The sequence below is a fragment of the Coregonus clupeaformis genome, chromosome 3 (genome assembly GCF_020615455.1).
Source record: "Coregonus clupeaformis isolate EN_2021a chromosome 3, ASM2061545v1, whole genome shotgun sequence".
In the NCBI taxonomy this organism is placed as follows: Eukaryota; Metazoa; Chordata; class Actinopteri; order Salmoniformes; family Salmonidae; genus Coregonus; species Coregonus clupeaformis.
The window spans coordinates 15388258-15412210 of NC_059194.1; the positions used below are offsets into that span (position 1 = coordinate 15388258).

The 23953-nt window shown below is 43.4% G+C and overlaps 1 protein-coding gene across 4 annotated transcripts in view; it reads right to left on the reverse strand.

Annotated features, from left to right (window-relative positions):
- Positions 1 to 22661, reverse strand: part of LOC121538162 (phospholipid-transporting ATPase IA) — a 187373-nt gene extending 164712 nt beyond the window's left edge. For all 4 annotated transcript variants that reach the window (XM_045207443.1, XM_045207434.1, XM_045207440.1 and 1 more), the window contains exon 1: positions 22334 to 22661. In XM_045207443.1, the coding sequence (XP_045063378.1) occupies positions 22334 to 22382 (49 nt within the window). In that variant the 5' untranslated portion in view covers positions 22383 to 22661. The remainder of the gene's footprint in view (positions 1 to 22333) is intronic.
- Positions 22662 to 23953: the final 1292 nt, after the last annotated feature.

A 23953-nucleotide genomic window follows, 5' to 3' on the forward strand; every position in this document is an offset into this window, starting at 1 on the left:
GTAATTTTCATCATAGGTACACGTCAACTATGACAGACAAAATGAGGAAAAAAAATCCAGAAAATCACATTGTAGGATTTTTAATGAATTTATTTGCAAATTATGGTGGAAAATAAGTATTTGGTCAATAACAAACGTTTCTCAATACTTTGTTATATACCCTTTGTTGGCAATGACACAGGTCAAACGTTTTCTGTAAGTCTTCACAAGGTTCGCACACTGTTGCTGGTATTTTGGCCCATTCCTCCATGCAGATCTCCTCTAGAGCAGTGATGTTTTGGGGCTGTCGCTGGGCAACACGGACTTTCAACTCCCTCCAAAGATTTTCTATGGGGTTGAGATCTGGAGACTGGCTAGGCCACTCCAGGACCTTGAAATGCTTCTTACGAAGTCACTCCTTCGTTGCCCGGGCGGTGTGTTTGGGATCATTGTCATGCTGAAAGACACAGCCACGTTTCATCTTCAATGCCCTTGCTGATGGAAGGAGGTTTTCACTCAAAATCTCACGATACATGGCCCCATTCATTCTTTCCTTTACACGGATCAGTCGTCCTGGTCCCTTTGCAGAAAAACAGCCCCAAAGCATGATGATGTTTCCACCCCCATGCTTCACAGTAGGTATGGTGTTCTTTGGATGCAACTCAGCATTCTTTGTCCTCCAAACACAACGAGTTGAGTTTTTACCAAAAAGTTCGATTTTGGTTTCATCTGACCATATGACATTCTCCCAATCCTCTTCTGGATCATCCAAATGCACTCTAGCAAACTTCAGATGGGCCTGGACATGTACTGGCTTAAGCAGGGAGACACGTCTGGCACTGCAGGATTTGAGTCCCTGGCGGCGTAGTGTGTTACTGATGGTAGGCTTTGTTACTTTGGTCCCAGCTCTCTGCAGGTCATTCACTAGGTCCCCCCGTGTGGTTCTGGGATTTTTGCTCACCGTTCTTGTGATCATTTTGACCCCACAGGGTGAGATCTTGCGTGGAGCCCCAGATCGAGGGAGATTATCAGTGGTCTTGTATGTCTTCCATTTCCTAATAATTGCTCCCACGGTTGATTTCTTCAAACCAAGCTGCTTACCTATTGCAGATTCAGCCTTCCCAGCCTGGTGCAGGTCTACAATTTTGTTTCTGGTGTCCTTTGACAGCTCTTTGGTCTTGGCCATGGTGGAGTTTGGAGTGTGACTGTTTGAGGTTGTGGACAGGTGTCTTTTATACTGATAACAAGTTCAAACAGGTGCCATTAATACAGGTAACGAGTGGAGGACAGAGTACCCTCTTAAAGAAGAAGTTACAGGTCTGTGAGAGCCAGAAATCTTGCTTGTTTGTAGGTGACCAAATACTTATTTTCCACCATAATTTGCAAATAAATTCATAAAAAATCCTACAATGTGATTTTCTGGATTTTTTTCTTCTCAATTTGTCTGTCATAGTTGACGTGTACCTATGATGAAAATTACAGGCCTCTCTCGTATTTTTAAGTGGGAGAACTTGCACAATTGGTGGCTGACTAAATACTTTTTTTCCCCACTGTATGTACAATTGAAGTCGGAAGTTTACATACACTTAGGTTGGAGTCATTAAAACTCATTTTTCAACCACTCCACAAATTTCTTGTTAACAAACTATAGTTTTGGTAAGTCGGTTAGGACATCTACTTTGTGCATGACACAAGTCATTTTTCCAACAATTGTTTACAGACAGATTATTTCACTTATAATTCACTGTATCAAAATTTCAGTGGGTCAGAAGTTCACATACACTAAGTTGACTGTGACTAAACAGCTTGGAAAATTCCAGAAAATTATGTCATGGCTTTAGAAGCTTCTGATAGGCTAATTGACATCATTTGAGTCAATTGGAGGTGTACCTGTGGATGTATTTCAAGGCTTACCTTCAAACTCAGTGTCTATTTGCTTGACATCATGGGAAAATAAAAAATTGTAGACCTCCACAAGTCTGGTTCATCCTTGGGAGCAATTTCCAAATGCCTGAAGGTACCGCATTCATCTGTACAAACAATAGTACGCAAGTATAAACACCATGGGACCACGCAGCCGTCATACCGCTCAGGAAGGAGACGCGTTGTCTCCTAGAGATGAACGTACTTTGGTGTGAAAAGTGCAAATCAATCCCAGAACAACAGCAAAGGACCTTGTGAAGATGCTGGAGGAAACAGGTACAAACGTATCTATATCCACAGTAAAACGAGTCCTATATCGACATAACCTGAAAGGCCGCTCAGCAAGGAAGAAGTCACTGCTCCAAAACCGCCATAAAAAAGCCAGACTACGGTTTGCAACTGCACATGGGGACAAAGCTCATACTTTTTGGAGAAAAGTGGTCTGATGAAACAAAAATAGAATTGTTTGGCCATAATGACCATCGTTATGTTTGGAGGAAAAAGGGGAAGGCTTTACCCCTGTGCTTCACCATCCCAACCGTGAAGCACGGGGGTGGCAGCATCATGCTGTGGGGTTGCTTTGCTGCAGGAGGGACTGATGCACTTCACAAAATAGATGGCATCATGAGGAAGGAAAATTATGTGGATATATTGAAGCAACATTTAAAGACATCAGTCAGGAAGTTAAAGCTTGGTCGCAAATGGGTCTTCCAAATGGACAATGACCCCAAGCATACTTCCAAAGCTGTGGCAAAATGGCTTAAGGACAACAAAGTCAAGGTATTGGAGTGGCCATCACAAAGCCCTGACCTCAATCCTATAGAAAATGTGTGGGCAGAACTGAAAAAGCTTAAAATAAAGTGGTGATCCTAACTGACCTAAGACAGGGAATTTCTACTAGGATTAAATATCAGGAATTGTGAGTTTAAATGTATTTGGCTAAGGTGTATGTAAACTTCCGACTTCAACTGTGTGTGTATATATATATATATATATATATATATATATATATATATATATATATATATATATATATATATATATATATATGCCCATCTCAGTGAACTAATCCATTGCGGAGGCCTAGACTAAAAGCCAATTAATGCTTGATTCGAAATTTGGTCGGAGGCTCCATATGGAGGGTGTGACGCAATTGCAGAGCCTCCAGAGGCATGCAAAGGCCAAATCGAGCTCTGTACCGCATCACCATGCGCCTCCCAAACTTTGTAACAATGCGAAGGGCTCTGTATAGCGCCGCATTGACATTATTGGTTAACGGTCGGTGGGGGCGGTACATCCTGTATGAACATAAACTCACTTCCTTGACAACAGCTCTGCACTGCTCAGTAAAGCGCAAGTATGAATGCACTGACTTCTGCTGAGGCCATATCACCATAAATTCTGCATGGCCAATGTAGACATCGGATTGACCAACTGTTTCGTGAAAATGTGCATATGAAAACCATAACTGGCACGCACATCGGTAGAAATTGTAAGATAAATTGGCATTCCACATGGGAAAGGTTGCCAACTCCTCGTGTAGCCTATTACCGGCAACTTCAGGAGAGTAATGGCAGAATCTGCGAAAGCCAACAGGAGCGGGAGGAGAATAGTTGGGTCAGGTTTTTTTCTTCTGTTTCTTTCTTCTAGATTTCTGGCGCCCTCTGGAGGCATCAAACCGTAAGCTTAAAGCGTCAGACAAGCTCAATGCATATAGTTGATTTTATTAAAAACACACAGGGTGTGTCTATATGGAAAAATACACGTTAAAACATTTAGAGCAATCGATTGGTCGAAAGAACCGACGACTTTCGGTCTACCAAGATTTTCTTTGGTCGGAAACAGCCCTACAAGTTACACTTGTATGAAATTCACTTCTAATGTTTGCTAGCTATATATCTATTAAACCTCTACAGGATCAGTGTCCCTACACCGGGACGGTTGCTGCTCAATATGCTATGTGTGACTAGAATGGCGTTGTAAACAACAGCCAACGTTCCCGGACATAGACATGTCTTATATTGGCAGAAAGCTTAAATTCTTGTTAATCTAACTGCAGTGTCCAATTTACAGTAGCTATTGCAGTAAAAACAAACCATGCTATTGTTTGAGGAAAGTGCACAACAACAAAACACTTATCACGGCAACTGGTTTGATACATTCACCTCTGAAGTTAAATAATGTACAGTGAGGGAAAAAAGTATTTGATCCCCTGCTGGTTTTGTACGTTTGCCCACTGACAAATAAATGATCAGTCTATAATTTTAATGGTAGGTTTATTTGAACAGTGAGAGCCAGAATAACAACAAAAAAATCCAGAAAAATGCATGTAAAACATTTTATAAATTGATTTGCATTTTAATGAGGGAAATAAGTATTTGACCCCCTCTCAATCAGAAAGATTTCTGGCTCCCAGGTGTCTTTTATACAGGTAATGAGCTGAGATTAGGAGCACACTCAAAGGGAGTGCTCTTAATCTCAGCTTGTTAACTGTATAAAAGACACCTGTCCACAGAAGCAATCAATCAATCAGATTCCAAACTCTCCACCATGGCCAAGACCAAAGAGCTCTCCAAGGAAGTCAGGGACAAGATTGTAGACCTACACAAGGCTGGAATGGGCTACAAGACCATCACCAAGCAGCTTGGTGAGAAGGTGACAACAGTTGGTGCGATTATTCGCAAATGGAAGAAACACAAAATAACTGTCAATCTCCCTCGGCCTGGGGCTCCATGCAAGATCTCACCTCGTGGAGTTGCAATGATCATGAGAACGGTGAGGAATCAGCCCAGAACTACACGGGAGGATCTTGTCAATGATCTCAAGGCAGCTGGGACCATAGTCACCAAGAAAACAATTGGTAACACAATACGTCGTGAAGGACTGAAATCCTGCAGCGCCCACAAGGTCCCCCTGCTCAAGAAAGCACATATACAGGCCCGTCTGCAGTTTGCCAATGAACACCTGAATGATTCAGAGGAGAACTGGGTGAAAGTGTTGTGGTCAGCTGAGACCAAAATCGAGCTCTTTGGCATCAACTCAACTCGCCGTGTTTGGAGGAGGAGGAATGCTGCCTATGACCCCAAGAACACCATCCCCACCGTCAAACATGGAGGTGGAAACATTATGCTTTGGGGGTGTTTTTCTGCTAAGGGGACAGGATAACTTCACTGCATCAAAGGGACGATGGACGGGGCCATGTACCATCAAATCTTGGGTGAGAACCTCCTTCCCTCAGCCAGGGCATTGAAAATGGGTTGTGGATGGGTATTCCAGCTTGACAATGACCCAAAACACACGGCCAAGGCAACAAAGGAGTGGCTCAAGAAGAAGCACATTAAGGTCCTGGAGTGGCCTACCAGTTTCCAGACCTTAATCCCATAGAAAATCTGTGGAGGGAGCTGAAGGTTCAAGTTGCCAAACATCAGCCTCGAAACCTTAATGACTTGGAGAAGATCTGCAAAGAGGAGTGGGACAAAATCCCTCCTGAGATGTGTGCAAACCTGGTGGCCAACTACAAGAAACGTCTGACCTCTGTGATTGCCAACAAAGGTTTTGCCACCAAGTACTAAGTCATGTTTTGCAGAGGGGTCAAATACTTATTTCCCCTCATTAAAATGCAAATCAATTTATAACATTTTTGACATGCGTTTTTCTGGATTTTTTTGTTGTTATTCTGTCTCTCACTGTTCAAATAAACCTACCATTAAAATTATAGACTGATCATGTCTTTGTCAGTGGGCAAACGTACAAAATCAGCAGGGGATCAAATACTTTTCCCCCCTCACTGTACTTACATTCAGTAATCTTGCTCTGATTTGTCATCCTGAGGGTCCCAGAGATAAAATGTAGCATAGTTTTGTTTGATAAAATCTATTTTTATATTCAAATGTAGGAACTGGGTTCTACAGTTTGACCCCCCTGCTGTCTCAGTTTTGTGCGTGCTGCAAACTGCGTTTTGAGATTTTGTATAACTTTATGAGCTGGGTTTATGAAATGGGTTGTCTGTCTTCGTAGTAAATGTTTGCATGTGCTCGTAGCATTTACCTAGGATCCGCTATGGGGATTCCTTAGTACTTGTTAACATTTTGTTAGCATTCTGGTAAGTGACTTTTTTTTTTTTTTTTTGGGGGGTGTTTATGTATGGAGAAAAATAGCGCCCCTTGTGTGCACTACCGGTAACACCGTATATCCCGGGATGGTACAGGCACAGTATGAAGGTATGGAAATCTGAATTGGAAATACCGCCTACTTGCTGTGGGGTCAAAACGAAAGAGAAAATCATACCCGCTTGCTCTAATTGTGTAGTACCTCATCTGTTCTCATTTTTGTTTTGTCAACTTTTCAGCATGTTCTCTGAAGTAGGCTACGGGAGTTTAACTACCTTGGCTTAGCGCTAGCGTTCTAGCTGACAGACATCTGGAATCCATTCATTTTGGAGTTCCCTTACTCTCCCTCGGCCTTGCAAAGCGCCCGCCTCCCCTCGCTTTGGTAGCCGACTCAACCTGCAATCTTTTAAAAGTGTTATCATCAGATGAGCCCCAGCCATCAATCTGTAAGTCTGCCCTCTTTACCTTAATCTGTGGTTATGTTTTGGTTGTGTTGTGTTAGTTGTGTTCTAGCTTGTCTCCAGTAGTTGGGCTCTAGCTTGCCGACCATAACCGTGGTGGTTGGCTAGACTAATAGCTAGTATGCACTCACTAACTGTAAGTCGCTCTGGATAAGAGCGACTGCTAAATGACTAAAATGTAAAATAGCCAGCAAACTAGCCAGCCAGCTAATGTTAGCTCAGATAATTGCATATAGCGAACACTCTTTGATAACTGGTTAGATGGTGTTATGTATTTCCAAAACGTTGGTTTACTTTACTGTAGCTTGTAAGCTAGGTGTTGATAGCAACTGGCTGACTCATGCACTGCTAACGTAACATTTGCAGGCTGGTAGGGCTAACGTTAGCAGGCTAGTAGGGCTAACGTTAGCAGGCTAGTAGGGCTAACGTTAGCAGGCTAGTAGGGCTAACGTTAGCAGGCTAGTAGGGCTAACGTTAGCAGGCTAGTAGGGATAAGGTTAACAGGCTAGTAGGGATAAGGTTAGCAGGCTAGTAGGGATAACGTTAGCAGGCTAGTAGGGCTAACGTTAGCAGGCTAGTAGGGCTAACGTTAGCAGGCTAGTTGGCTTGCAACCTTGCAAGTTGATTTGTAAAAAATGAATTCATAAAGTATTTGCTTGTAAGTTGGCAGAACATTTAATTGAAACCAGTAGTCATCAGTGCAAACAATTTGGTTTAATTTGAAGTTATACATTTGAAGAAGTTATTTCTGTTGGAGTTTACATTATAGGGAATAGGCTGGCTTGCCGGGTCCTCCATATTACATCACACCCCGGACAAACATTTTCCGACATGACTTCAGCATTCTGATCAGTTTTATGAAATAACTCTAAAAATAGAAAAGTGAGGTAACTTTGCATTGGGACCTTTTTAAAGGGAAAGATGCACATCCATACTGTTCAAGCTTGTCCGCATTTTGCCCAGGGCAGTTTCATTCCCAGGTGACAAATGCACTTGAGCTTCAAACATGTGTAGCACATCACCAAGCCATCCAAGCATGTGTAGCACATCACCAAGCATGTGTAGCACATCACCAAGCCATCTAAGCATGTGTAGCACATCACCAAGAATGTGTAGCACATCACCAAGAATGTGTAGCACATCACCAAGCCATCCAAGCATGTGTAGCACATCACCAAGCATGTGTACCACATCACCAAGCCATCCAACCATGACAGTTGTTAAAGAGGGTGGTATGACATTTCACATGAAACGTTTTATAAATCCCGACCAAATAAGTGTAATTAAGGAAAAACAGCCTGTCCTAATCCAGTCACTGACAAATGAGAATAAGGAGTTGGCATAATTGATGACTGCAGCATAAGGTCTGTGGACTAGTGGGTGTAGGGACAGCGGCAAGCACCGGCTGAGCAGCTGTGATTGATGTAGTGTCTCTCTCCGCTCCGAACGAGCCCACACAGTGAGAGTCTGCTATGGAGTAGGCCAGGTGGTGCATTGCACCAGCGAGGGTTGGTGCTACTGCAAAACTTGGTCCTCTCCCTCCCTCCCTCCCTTATACGTCTGGTAAGCTGGTGAATGATGCACCAAAGAATAAGATTGTCTTTTGGGCCTCTCATTTGTACACTTGCCAATGTGTTGTGGATCTTGAAGGGAGGTGACAGTCCATTGACATTAGTGTCATAAAAGGTGGGACAACACACTTGTTCTTTCCTACTAACACTGACTTTGCTGATAACTACTTTATTGAGGAAAAAAGTATTATGACTGAAATGTGGTTGTCTCACCTAGCTATCGTAAGATGAATGCACTAAGTGTAAGTCACTCTGGATAAGAGCACCTGATAAATTACTAAAATGTCAAATGTTCTCTATTAATCTTATTTTTAAGGCGTTCACTATGTTGTAAGCCATGTGTAGATGGTAATTACTGACTAGAGCAAAAATGTAGTAATGCTGCCAAGCAATCTAGCCTACCTAATAATATCTCTGCCTTTTGTTGGAAACATAAAAAGGATTATCGCCTGTTGAACAGTTACATAATTCCACCTAGCCAAATCTCCCAGGAAGAGAGAAAATAAACATGGAAACCTCTTTGAAGTGCGTACGTGCATGGCCCCAATTCTAAATGAACTGAACAACTGTGCCGTTCACTACCTTCAGCTTCCGCACGCACGGTTTCAGTTTACCTCGGCATGTCAACCCACAGACTGGGGGGGGTTCTATTATCAGAATAGCCTTTTGCGCCAACTTCCCTGACAAGAGGCTTTTACTGGATGAGTCTTACCCCCTATCCATTTCACTTCCTCCAAAGACACATTGTGTGGATAAATGGCTCAGCCACTGACACATTCTCAGTGGAAAGCTGCTCTTAGTATTCCCCAGTGGACTCGTTGCATCGGCTCGGCGGTAATTTCATTAACCTTAGGCAAGTCACGGCTTAACTACCCATACGCCAATAAAGAGAGAGTGAGGAAGAGACAGAGAACCTCATACACTGTTTCATAATATAACCCCCCCCCCTCCCCCTGATATAGCACCCCTCCTAATATAAAACCCCTCCCCCTAATATAAAACACCCAAAATAATATAACCCTCCTCCCCAAATGTAACCCCCCTCCCCATAATATAACTCCCCCTCCCTCAAATACAACCGCCCCTCCTCCTAATACACCCCCCAGCAACCAGGTCAGCTATGCTAGCTGCCAATATGAGACAACTGTGAGGCGGTGGAGGAGTGAACCATGGGTGAACCATATGCATCTCTCTGGTTGTTTTGGGCCCGGTGGACAGAGAGAGTGAGCAGAAGCGTGCGACTCTGGAGGGGAAGCCTACGGAGGAGGATCAATGGTGGCAAGTGGCGTAATGACTTTGGACGTGGGCCAGATGACAGAATTATTGCTTGTCTGCTAACAGACAGACAATGGGCACTAAGGGGGAAACAGATTGTGGAGGGGGTGCCCACCGGGGAAAAACTGGGCCTGGCATGGCACTGGCAGAGGCATCTCCCTCCCTCTCTCTCTCTCTGTTTCTCCCTTTCTGTTAGAGAGGAAACAAGTGCGCTCCGTTTCACAAATACTCTGGAACCAACAGGCGTGGGAAATCCTTTCTGTGCCGTATCTTGGAGGCTGAGAATAAAACGATATGTAAATCAGTCACCAAGACCTGTTCTTGTCATTTCTAAGATAAACCATTTTACTAAAAGAGAAGCCTAATATTGCAGTTAGCAGTGTCAGTTAAATGGGCCAATAGCTCTGCAGTAAGTAACTTACATATGTTTTGATGTTCTTCCAAGTGTCTAATATTTCACCAGAGAAGATATTATCCACCAATTCTTTCAGAAAAACAGTTTGGAATACAGAAAGTGAGAGTAAATAGCATAAAGGCTTAAGCTAATATGCTGTCTCCATTTATATCTGAAAGGCAAACTGTCTAACTGTGCTGCTAGTCCAAAACTCCACGCTCTAATTCACACTGCATAATGAATTAATACTAAAAACATAGACCTATGCCTAGCAGCCTCATCACAAATGTGTAGGTTTTGAAATGCTATCCTAGTATAATATTACACAGTATAGCGTAGTGTAGCCTAATCTCTGCGCATAGCTGCTTTACTTTCATGTCTATAGGGAGAGGCAGAGGACTAATGTATTAGCACGGGTCAGGCTAGAGCCGGGGAGGGTTGGGTTGGGTTGAAACATTATTGCTGCATGACTGTCAACACCGGGAAAGATTAAATGCGTCTGGTGGCAGCATGACAGTTACAATAGAGTTGATACTGTCGTGACCAGAGTATCATTCAGGGCAAACAGAAGAAATCGCCTATTGACCTGGAAAAGCAGCAGCCCCTGAGCTGACGTGCTACAAGTTGAAAACCGTATAAAAAATCATCACACAGCACCTTCACTGACGCTAAACAAATTGACACAGTGAAAATAGTGAAGTGGTTTGTTATTATGGTCCGGGATTAGAATGGTCACGGCCTTAAAATGTGTGTCGTTACAGCTCGGGGACAGAGCCCAGAAATCAATAGCAAAATGGCTATTCCGGTTATTCGTGCTCTGGTTCAAATTGAGCCATCACAAAATATCTTGCCTGCCGTGCTGCAGTTTATAGCGCTTTCCCCAGTCAATAGCTGCTATGACTATGATTACAGTCATCCACTCCAGGTGCCTCGATGACTAAGGCATACTAGAAATATAATACCAATATAATCATTTTTCAAATACCACTCAACCCCTGGGGTGTAGAAGCCGTCATCAAAATGATACAAAAAGCTATATTACCGTATCCAACAGAAATGGGCCGAAGCATTGCACAATGTAACCGATGGGGTATTGAACAAGCCCCTAATGAAGCCGAGAGACTCATGGGCAGGTCGAGAACAAGGTACAATGAAGGCAGATGGTCTCGCCAGAGCGGTGGCTCTCTGATCTTTCATTCAATAAAACCATGGAGGGGAAAAACAGCTCCAGGCAACTACATGAACGAGGAGAGAGAGGAGACTGACACAATAGAAGATGCACTATAAAAGAGAATGTGCATCATCATAGTACTTGGCCCGGTATTGACACAATCAAACATACACTGAGCGTAATAGGTGACCATGATGCAATGAAATTAGGAAGCAGTTGCGAATGGTCAACTATTTGTGATGTAGTCCTAGCTAAATTGTCTCCTCGATTGTCCATTTCTGAGTCATTTGGAGATGAGAAGCTCTCATTATGTAGCCAAGCCCTAAGCCTGGACTATCCAGTATGATGGTCAGTGCATGAGTCTATTGTGAGCGAATGGGTCCTGAAGACCTGGATCTATAAGCCATTCCTGACCCGTGATCCACTGAACCCATTGGCCTGTTTGTGTAGAGCCCATCACAACCAATGGCGCTGTATAATTCATGTATGGTTGATACATATTTCAGCAGGCAGAGACCCATGTATTAATGAACAATAAGGTCCTAGCTAGTCCCGTGTAGCTCAGTTGGTAGAGCATGGCCAGGGTTGTGGTTTCGATTCCCATGTGGGGACCAGTACGAAAAAAGTGTTCAAATGTATGCACTCACTACTGTAAGTCGCTCTGGATAAGAGCGTCTGCTAAATGACTAACATGTAAATGTAGCTAGAAAGGGATTACCAGCAGACCTATTTCAATGCATCCCTCATTCATGGTTATAGAATACATTCCTTTATACTAGCTAGCATCAACCCCCGGCTGGTCCCTAGCTAGCTAGCTACTAATCGAATTAACCTCTTCTACAATCATCTCATCAGATCACAATACTGCAACCAGTGCTCACAAAAACAACAGGACACTATGGAATTAAGACTCCCCCCGTCACTCTTGCTGTCTTTCCATAGGCTGAGGCAGACTAAAATAGGATGTTCCATGAACTATACTGGGCAGCTGGGGGCTGTGACATCAGCTGGAAGCAGGGGGCTGGGGACAGGGGACTGGGGGTTGTGACATCAGCTGGGGGCAGGGGGCTGTGGGCTGGGGGTTGTGACATCAGCTGGGGGCTGGGGGCAGGGGGCTGGGGACAGGGGACTGGGGGTTGTGACATCAGCTGGGGGCAGGGGGCTGTGAGCTGGGGGTTGTGATATCAGCTGGGGGCAGGGGGCTGGGGGTTGTGACCGCTGGGGGCAGGGGACTGGGGGCTAGGAGCAAGGGTCTGAGGGCTAGGAGCAAGGGTCTGTGACATCAGGAGCTAAGTGTGGGATCATCAGAAGGGGGGAGACCTTTTCGCTACATGGGAATTTATGAATGATGGAGGGGAGACGCCGGCACGTTGTGTCACAACAGCAAGCTACGCGTCTTGTTATAAAGGCGGGAGGGCAGAAAATGGACAGAATACCAGTCGGGCAGATATGCACGCTATTGTGTCAACGTCAGGTCCTCACGGCTCCTTTGTTTTCAAAGCTCCAAAATTATTCAGAGGCATTCGAAAATAAGACTTTGGAAAATAAAGTAGTGACTGTAGGCTACCTGTTCTGCCTTTTGTAAAATGTAAAATGACTCAATATAATCTAATGAATTAGTGTGGACAAAGGATTTTAGCCCATCACATTTTATTTTGGGTTCCTTTGCTGTTGTCGTGGCAACAGACCCAGCTTTCATGGTCCCTTCCTGCAGAATTGAAAGGTCTAAGATCTTGTTTGTGGAACTGATGAAGTTGATCAATCTCATAGAAGCACTTTTACAACCTGCAGTAGCATCTACAGATGTAGGATCTTAATTTGATCACTTTTGTTGCTGAGAATTGCCAGTAATGCAGATGAGCATCGTGTTTTACATGAACTCACTGAAAACCCACACAAACACAGTTATATTAATAGTAGTGCTGAGCGATGTTCTTTTTGAGGTTGGTTTCGATTTTGTTTTCGATTAAAAAAAGTATTTACATTAAATGCATTATGCATTATGTGGGTTGAATGCTGTAACACAGAATAAAAGTCCCATGATAGTAGTGACTGCCCATTACTGCTTTTCACTTATTAACCATAATTGATTCACATTACTTTAATAAAATATTTCAGTTGTGTAAATTACATTTGTTTAATTTGATTACTTTATTAGGCCTATTTCATTCCAAGTCATCATCTCATCTCTACAGAGCTGCTGCCTATACTGTCTGACAAAGATCACAATTTTAATAGTTCTTCAAAGTAAATAAAGAATACTTGACTGCTGAATACCAACTATCAATCACTTAGATCATATATTTTCAGGTAGAGAAACCTTGAAGCAACTGCTCTCTAGCCCTCTCGATTGTGCAATCTTCTCTCTCTTCTCTCCCTCTCCATGTCCGCCCCACACTAACCTAACATAGCAGGTAGGCACGTAGGCGCATAATTGATTATGGTCATTGCAGTTATTTACCATGTTTTTCTGCACTAAACTATGTATACTGAACAAAAATATAAACACAACATGTAAAGTGTTGGTCCCATGTTTCATGAGATGAAATAAAAGATCCCAGAAATGTTCCATGTGCACAAAAAGCTTATTTCTCTCAAATGTTGTGCACAAATTTGTTTACATCCCTGTTAGTGAGCATTTCTCCTTTGCCAAGATAATCCATCCACCTGACAGGTGTGGCATATCAAGAAGCTGATTAAACAGCATGATCATTACGATCCTACACCTGTAGTATCCATGTGGACAAAAGCAGTGCTGTGTTTCGTCTGTAAGGATTGCTTGAGACAAAGAAAAACCTGTGGCATGTTCATTAGGCTCCAAGGGGAAGAAAACAGACAAACAGGGAGGGACTACCTGGACTTGTCCAATAAGAAGAGCTCATTTTCCCTTGCATGCCCTAATGAACACGACCCTGGGTGTGTCCATGTCATCTAGGAGAGTGGTGATTCACATCCAGATCAATTCAACATCACTAACCACCATGTGTCAATAGGCCTACTTCACATTAGTCAGTCCAGCTCCACTCCAACAGACGCTGAAGGATTTCCAAAACGCACTTAAGCACACACTACAGGGACATGCATATTAGATGCTTCCTGTTCAAATATTAAAGGGATACTTTGGGATTTGGGCAATAAGGCCATTTATCTACTTCCCCGATGAACTTGTGGATAGCATTTTTATGTCTGTGTCCAGTACGGAGGAAGTTAGAGGTAGTTTCCCGAGCCAATGCTAACTAGCGTAAGCACAATGACTGGAAGTCTATGGGTATCTGCTAGCATGCGTTACACTTTGCCGGGGATCTCGGAAGGTAACTGACAGTTCTGACACCTCAGCCAAGCCACATCGGATAGTAAATAACAAGGCTGCCTGAAACACATGATTGGTCCTTTGAACCAAAGGCGTGACCTTGCCAGATGAGCCAGATATCAAATCTTAAGCTTGCAAAAGGCACAGTAGCTACATCAGTATTAAGGTTCAAGTAGGTGGGAGTAAAGTAGCTGGGAGTCAAGTAGCTTATGTGTTCTTGGAAATGTATTGGAGAGGAGTAGTCACATAGGCTAGTTGTACCATGTCAAGTCGAGACACGAGCGGGGTCGTAAAATGCACAAGACTCCGGGTCCATGCCCAAGGGCAACATCGGTTTCAGTTTCCTGACCATTGATGGTGTTGCCTTCCAGTGGAATGCCGGCCGTTGCCTTCTCACCTGACCTTGCAGTCCTGCTGTGGCATGATCGCATTGACCACTTCCTAGCATGTGTTGTTCTGCAGTGGCCTGCTCATGTGCAGGCTTGGCCCCTCTCCCTCACAAACACATACCAGGCAGGTAGATGGTAAGAGTGTCTGATTTCGAAAGACAAGCCAGAAAGAGGAAAAGGCATAGGCTATTTCTATTTCTCAACTCTCTCGAATAGAGATTCCGTAAGTGATGCTGGAGCCTAGTATTGAGCTATGCTCCTGTGTTGGAGCATAGTATTGAGCTATGCTCCTGTGTTGGAGCATAGTATTGAGCTATGTTCCTGTGTTGGAGCATAGTATTGAGCTATGTTCCTGTGTTGGAGCATAGTATTGAGCTATGTTCCTGTGTTGGAGCATAGTATTGAGCTATGTTCCTGTGTTGGAGCATAGTATTGAGCTATGTTCCTGTGTTGGAGCCTAGTATTGAGCTATGTTCCTGTGTTGGAGCATAGTATTGAGCTATGTTCCTGTGTTGGAGCATTGTATTGAGCTATGTTCCTGTGTTGGAGCCTAGTATTGAGCTATGTTCCTGTGTTGGAGCATAGTATTGAGCTATGTTCCTGTGTTGGAGCATAGTATTGAGCTATGTTCCTGTGTTGGAGCATAGTATTGAGCTATGTTCCTGTATTGGAGCATAGTATTGAGCTATGTTCCTGTGTTGGAGCCTAGTATTGAGCTATGTTCCTGTGTTGGAGCATAGTATTGAGCTATGTTCCTGTGTTGGAGCCTAGTATTGAGCTATGTTCCTGTATTGGAGCATAGTATTGAGCTATGTTCCTGTATTGGAGCATAGTATTGAGCTATGTTCCTGTGCTGGGTGTCCGTTAGGCTGTTGTGTGGGGTATAAAATGTGGTTATTATAGGTGTGGTGGGCCATGGTTGCCAGAATAGCTCATAAATAAGCTTAATCTGGGCTGAGATCAAAGGATCAAATCGATTATCGTGGAGGGGCAGAAAGATAATCATTACCTGTCAGCAATGGGATCCTACTGATGAAAATGAGGGAAGAGTGCAGTAGGCTCTCTTTCATGTGCTGGCTTACAGCATTGGGCTTGTAGGCCCTCTTCATTTTAAGACCTGATCAATAACGGTTTCCATGAGCCAATCAATAGTATGAGCCGCTTTGCATGGCAGTGCACAAATTGCTGCACATTCACACAGCTCTGTGCATGTGTTTGTGTGAGAGTGGGAGTAAGAGAGAGTGGGAGAGGGAGAGAGAGAGAGAGAGAGAGAAAAGCAGGGAGGGTAAGGGAGGTTAGGCTATTGTCCCAACACTTTTATCAACCCTCATCTACCATCTACACTGACTTAGAAACAGAGGAGTGGTTGTCCCGTCGAGGTGAGCCGAGGAGAATGAGAGAGAACGGGGGAAATGGATATTAGCCTGAGGGTAGCGCGGTGATTGAAGGAAGGACATGGAAAATAGTAAAAGGAGATACCCTCATGTGCGGCACGGGTAGGAAGGAGGAGAATAGACGGGGGCCCGGGGGGACTTGGTATGACAGGCTTCTGACCCCAGACAGGGGATTTAGTGGCGTGTTGGGCTTTTGTGTCACGTTATTATCAGCCGGTGATCCGCCAGGCACATGGGCAGACCAGACGCCAATCCTGTCAGGGTCGTTCCATGTCATTTCTGCAAGCCATGGCACCCACCAACGCCAGATTGTTCTGAAATCGTTTCTGTAGTTAGAAGCAGATAATATTAGCATTCCTGCAATGTTATTTGTTTAAATATAATTTGATCTTCGAGAAATTAAGCTAATTGATTGCACCCAAATTGGTCATTTTTATTTATAGGATTCATATAATATCATACCTAACATCTGATTTGGGCCAAACTGCTTTCTAACAATGAGTAAGACCTTAGGAATCCAAAGAAATTGTCAAAAGCCACCAACGGACCACCCCAACAACAAGTATTTAGTATCAGTTCTCAATGTCTGACAAATAGTATGGAGCTGCGGCTTGGCGTATTGTTTCTTCATTCTATGTAATGTATGTTTCTTTCCCCTGTTCAGAGAAATTCGGCATTGAAGTTGTTAGGTTTATGTCCCATCCTACATCCTGAAATTACCAGGTTCTGACCACTAGATGGAGCCGTTTATTCTCCCCCCTCAATGTTAAATAAAAAATTTACATATTGGTTTCCTTACCCTATAAGCAGTCTATGGACCAGTTAACATTTGAAACAGTGGCCAGGTAAACAAAACCAAAGCATGGGCTGCTGTAATACCTTGTCCATAGACTGCTTACAGGGTAAGGAAACCAATAATTTATGTAATGGGGGGAAATCTTCAAACTTTTTTCACGTAATAGAGGGAACAGCACCATCTAGCGGTCAGAACATGGTAATACCAGGATGTAGGATCGGACATAAACCTAACAACTTCAATGACTAATTTCTCTGAACGTGGGGAAAAACCATCACCAAATTCACAGAGAATACATTACAACAGGGCTCTCCAACCCTGTTCCTGGAGAGCTACCGTCCTGTAGGTTCACTCCAACCCTGTTCTTGGGGAGCTACCGTCCTGTAGGTTCACTCCAACCCTAATCTAGCGCACCTGATTCTAACAATTGTGGTTGATATGTTGAATCAGGTTAATTACAGCTGGGGTTGGAGTGAAAACCTACAGGAGGGTAGCTCTCCAGGAACAGGGTTGGAGAGCCCTGCATTACTGTATTCACCTAATAGCAGGAACAGTGCCATCTAGTGGTCAGAAACTGGTACCATTAGGATGTAGGGACCTAACAACTTCTCTAACCAGGTTTCCATCCAACCTTTTTATGCCAGTAAAGTACATGTCGGATAGAAAATGTCATGACAGACCATTTTCAGGAAACTTTCCAAATGTCGACAAAACAAAATACGCTAGACAAGGTGAGATATTTGTGTGTCTGTAAAATGAATTATGCGAGAAATATTGGTGGAGACGCTTTTATGTGCTAATATTGATATAATAACCATCATATCGAAATAAACTTGGAGTCACGCGATGAAATGTTGTGTGGTCCTCCCACTATGACTCGTTGGGAAAGCATACAGTTTATTAAGCTAAAGATTAAATAAATGATGATATACTTCAAAGGGTGGTGAAAGTGCAAGGTGATGAGCTTGATGCTCCTTTCCAATAAATATCTAGGGTCTTATTCTGGTGACACGATAATCGATGCTTGGCTGCCGTTTGAACAATTAAAATAATCTTGCTCTTTTGTCCATATAATCTCATCATGTAGGCTATATGTGCACTCTAACCAACAGCCCGCAGATAGCGCTGTTGGCTAGAGCACACGTTCCGATACCAGAGGGGCACACCCGCTATATAACGCAAAAAATGTTGTGCAAAAACCATCAGTATAGTTGAAAATGTGATGGAAACCCATTTAACTTGTATTGTTTTATTCGGTACATGGGAATTTAACCGCAACATTTATTTTAATGTGCACTACGTCATCACGCACACATTTTATCTGCAACAAGTTAATTTGATGGAAACATCTCTGGTGGGAAAATGCACATTGTTTTTATGAGGATTTTAGAATATTTCCATGAAAATCTGTCGCCAATTGGATGAAAACCTAGCTAATGACTATATTTTATAACAAACCAAAAAAACAATCACCAAATTCACTGAGAATACATTACATAGGATGAAGAAACAATACTCCGACCCGCAGCTCCATACTACTTGTCAGACATAGATAACTGATACTATCCACTAGTTGTTGAGGTGGGGTCTGGGGGGGTCCGTGGGTGGCTTTTGAAAAATTATTCGGATTTCTCATGTCTAACTCATTGTTAGAAAAAAGTTTGGTCTAAATCAAATGTTAAGTACTATATTTATTAAATATGATATGAATAACAAAATGGACAATTTGGGTACAATCAATTAGCTTAATTTATCAGAGATCAATTTATATTTCAACAAAATAATGTTGCAGGAATGCTAATCTTATCTGTGACCAACAACAGAACCAATTTCAGAACAATCTGAGATGGTGGGTGTCGAAATCCTCTTTCTTGTGCTTTGAGGTGGAATGACCCGTCAGTCAGAGGGGAACAGCCTGCACCCCTGCCTACCCTGTCACCTGGCTTTCACCAGTTACTAACTAACTAACCTGAAGCTTAGATAATAAACACAGTTATCAGAGGGAGCAGCCTAAGTCATAGACAAGGAGGAAATCCACAACAGAATGAGGAAGAGAGAGAGAAAGAAGGGGGGAGAGAGCAAAAGAGAGAGAGAGAGAAGGGGCGAGAGAGAGAGAGAGAAGGGGGAGAGCAGAGAGAGAGAAGTGGGAGAGCGAGAGAGAAGGGGGGAGAGAGAGTGAGGGGAGAGCGAGAGAGAGAGAGAGAAGGGGGAGAGCGAGAGAGAGAAGGGGGAGAGCGAGAGCGAGAGCGAGAAGGGGAGAGCGAGAAGGGGAGAGCGAGAAGGGGGAGAGCGAGAAGGGGGAGAGCGAGAGAAGGGGGGAGAGCGAGAGAAGGGGGAGAGAGAGAGAGAGAAGGGGGAGAGAGAGAGAGAGAAGGGGGAGAGAGAGAGAGAGAAGGGGGAGAGAGAGAGAGAGAAGGGGGGAGAGAGAGAGCGAGAGAGAAGGGGGGAGAGAGAGAGAAGGGGGGAGAGCGAGAGAAGGGGGAGAGCGAGAGAAGGGGGGAGAGCGAGAGAAGGGGGGAGAGCGAGAGCGAGAGAGTGAAGAGGGGAGAGAGAGAGAGAGAAGGGGGGAGAGCGAGAGCAAGCACGAGAGAGATAGAAGTGAGAGAGCGAGATAATTCTTCATAAGCCTTGTCTAGACCCACTCTGTTAAGTGTGTTTCTTGTGAAGAAAGAACATTTATGTTAGAACAAAGCAGAATGGTGGAGGATTAGGCCTCTATGTGAATGGGCAGAACAGACACACAAGCACTAAACTCTTGATGTGACCAATGTGATTCTCTCTGGGCTAGTTTACCTGGCCAGGTGGGGTCTTCGCTAGTTTACCTGGCCAGGTGGGGTCTGGGCTAGCTTGCCTGGCCAGGTTGGGTCTGGGGTGGGGTCTATATGTGGGGATTGTGGACAAGCAGGTGAAACAGGGCATTAAACAAAAGAGGATGGTGGTTGCTGACATCTGTCAAATCAAATGTATTGGTCACATACACATGGTTAGCAGATGTTATTGCGAGTGTAGCGAAATGCTTGTGCTTCTTGTTCCGACACTGCAGCAATATCTAGCAAGTAATATCTAACAATTCCACAACAAATATCTAATACACGCAAATCTAAGTAAAGGAATGGAATAAGAATATATAAATATACGGATGAGCAATGTCATCAATTCCATCTGGGGATATCCCTCAACAGCAATCATCGCTCCTTTCAAAGGATCTCATCTGAGCTAAGAGCACACACACACTAACACGCCTCCTCGTAAGAGATGTGGACAATTCACAGGGAACACCGAACCCATCCCTGAAGGTCCTGGGTGCCACTACCTGTCAACGCCTTGCCTGGTACTGTACACGTGCGGGTGGCCTCTCATATCACCCAGGCCCCAGTCTACACACAGTTTTCAGATAAGGCTGTTTTAGCAACATGATCCGGGCCCAGTGAGGGCAGCGCAAGCCGTGACGTCTGATGTCCCCACAGCGGAGGGAAGCCAAGCGGCACGTGGTGGAGAGACTGGGGAGTGTGCTGCCGCACAGAGAAGCTGACAGACAGGCCACGGGTGGATTAGGTGGTAAGCCTGGCAGAGGGCTGCCCTTCTCTAGATGGAAACAGGGCCCTGATGTACTGCAGTGATTTTAAAAAATCACAACAGAAAGGGAGGGGATGCAATGGACAGAGGAGGGGGCAGGGTAGAAATGCAGCAAAATAACAAGTCGAGTGAGAGAGAAGAAAAAAAGTACTTGCTGGGACAGGATAGGTCACAACGGACTTGTCGGACACAGGGCAGGCCCTGATCGATTCCAATGTTCAGAAAAGTGCTTGCGCAGAAAAATAGGATCCTTTTTTCAGATAGGTGGGTGGATGAGGTGGGTGGTGCATAAGGCCCAGACAGCTTCACAGCCAAGTAGAAAGGGAAACGTTTGCTCTTTGTAACTGGAAAAGAATATGTGGAGGGTGGTAGTGGGGTGTTCTCACTCTTGTGACTGCAACTGCAACAGTCAACAGTCTTCTTTGAAATCTATGCTTTCGTTTAATTAGTCCTACCTACAAATACAATGCATTGAATCTCATCTCACTCTCCTTTGAAAGGCCACGCTCCTTCGATTGAACACAATGGAATGATGCCATGAGATGATCACCCCTGGCTTCAGCTGCATTGGGAGGAATTCAGACCTTTCACTTTCACTTGAAACTGACATAGGACTCATGATCATCTAGAACAGATGACTCATCAAAGCAGTCCCAGTCATGCTAGGCTAGGCAGCTTGTATTGTCATAAAACATGTGTAGGCTAGGGGAAGGCTTATGGCATACACTTCAAGCATTTGGTCTCTCAGGTTTATAATAGGCTCATTAGGCTGAAGTCCAACGACGACAACTTACCTTAGGATTACAGAAATGTTTAATAAAGTAACATAAGGTGAGGTAGGCTATTTGCTCACAGTTATTTCCTAATGCTTGTTTAATAACACCCACTAAACAAGCAATCCAACTGCCTAGGTGGGAGTGGCTAGAAGATGATAGGTAGCCACATCTGCTATAATAGCTTTATTAGGCTTTTGCTGTGGAATAGTAGAATAGTTGTAGTGAAATATATTCTATTCAAAATGGTCTGAGCTCAAAATGTCTAGACTTCATGTACAGTGCAGCTGTGATGCATCGAGTAAAGAAAACTACAAAAAATACCCAAAGGGTTCACTCAAATGTAAATAATGTTCCATTGTCTTCGTAGATAGAAAAAAATAATAATTCAATTTCACAGAACACTTGGTCCTTGAAAGCAGCTGGAGATCCGGGTATTTCATTTGGGGCATGGTATTTCATTCAGAGTGCAGACAAATGGAAACAGTGATCGATACAAATCAAACCGACTGCAACTTCGCCTCGAGCATATGTCTAAATGTTCAACATCATAGCCAGAGTAAGCCACGACCCCGCCTTTGTCAACACAAGTATAGGGATCTTTAGCTACAAATAAATAAAAGTATATCAAACGTCTGTCTACACATAGCAATACGTTGTTTCTATACACACAGTGGTCCTTCTATGTTCATGGACTTGGATAACCTGTGGAGTCATTGGTAAACTAAACAGATATCCCATCTTTGAGTATGCCATCTAGCTTTACCTTTTCTTAAGGCAGGTGTATCCTATTTTCATTGTAACTTCAGTGGGGATGAGAGGGGAATTACATGTGATGGAAAATGTGTATTTATGCACCAGTTTCCAAACCGCAGTTGTGGTGACGACTGCAGAAAATTGCCTGTTGGTCATAATACTAGTCACCGTCCACTATAATATTCTGCTGTATGATATCTGCATGCATACTTCTATAAAGCTACCTAAGTAGCTAGAAGAGGTAAAGTTTAGCCAACTAACGTTAGCTACCTAGCTATCTGGATAATAATAGCTAGCTAACTAACGTTGGCTGCTGTAATTTAGCTAGCCAACACAGGCGCCCTGTTCATAACCACACAAAACGATATAAATCTCACAGGGGCATAACGTGGACATTTCTCTAACTTGTAACTAACCCATGCCCGTAGCCGGTTATCTTGTTTGCTAGCTACTCACCCTCTACTCGGGAGCGAAGATCAGACATCGTTTTCTGCATGGGCGGCATCTCTCCACAGAGTTCGAGCGATGGCACCTGTCAAACGCGGCTTTGCTCCCGCCGGTTTGCTGCCTCTTTTCACCCGTCTAGGAATTCAGGGCCAGTCTACATTCAACTGAGAAACCTCTCTCATACAGATGGTAAACCTATCTTTAAATGCTGACGAATTACGACAAACCATGTACTCGAGACTTCGTGGGTCCCCCCAGCATCTCTTTACACATAGGATTGATGAAGAAATACGTTGTCAGAATCACAAGAACCTACATGGGCTTTCACTTGAACTGAAATGAGGATGATCCCGCTTCACAATATGGACTGTACCATCTCAAATGCAGGGGGGGGGGGGAACCGATTGCTAAATTAAATATTTCTGCCTGGCTCACATCAAATCAACAAAGAGACCATTAAAATGCTATTGCAAAATAATATTTAAATATTCAGATTCACAGTTAATTGAGACTATATCGATAAGATATACAATACATAAATAATAGGCAAGGAGTATTACCCAACACAGCGGATGCATTAGCGACTCCTGTGGAGATTCCCTACTGCAGTTTAGTCATGAAGGGGGTAGCAGGCAGAGAAGTAACGACAGTAGCCTAGTTCGCTATTTATGAGTTACTCTGCCTGAAGCAGTCAACACTGAGCAATTTCCTGAGTTTATAATTATTTTAGGATATTAAAGTCCTAAAACAAATCTTTTTTTTTTTTTTTTTTTTGAATAAGTTATTTGTGTGTTTACTTGTGTTTTTTGCTGAAATCCAAAGCATCAAAATGTTGTTTTCCGGTAGTCTGTTAAAAGGATCGGACCCTTTTTTTCAATCTTCGTCTAAAATGACATCCCCAAATCTAACTGCCTGTAGCTCAGGACCTGAAGCAAAGATATGCATATTCTTGATACCATTTGAAAGGAAACATTTTGAAGTTTGTGGAAATGTGAAATTAATGTAGGAGAATATAACACATTAGATCTGGTAAAAGATAATACAAACAAAAAAATATGCGTTTTCTATTTATTCTTTTGTTCCATCATCTTTGAAATGCAAGAGAAAGGCCACAATATAATGTTGCAGTTTAGGCGCAATTTAGATTTTGGCCACTAGATAATAATATAATATGCCATTTAGCAGACGCTTTTATCCAAAGCAACTTACAGTCATGTGTGCATAATATATTTTTTTTTTTACATATGGGTGGTCCCAGGGATCGAACCCACTACCCTGGCGTTACAAGCGCCATGCTCTACCAATTGAGCTACAGAGCATGGCAGCAGTGTGTGCGCAAAGTTTCAGATTGATCCAGTGAAGCATTGCAATACTGGACTATTTTGTATCAAGTCTGCCCAAATGTGCCGAATTGGTCAATTGATACATTTTCGAGTACATAACTATAGAGAACATACAAAAATGATATGATAATACCAAATGTAAGTTTACACACTCCCAGGAATGTCATACATGATGGATCATTAGCTTATACACTAACTTTCACACATCTAGATGGCCGGGCGGGGTGGGTGTGGAGCCAGAGACAGCAGGGGTTCAAACTGTAGAACCCAGTTCCTACATTTGAAT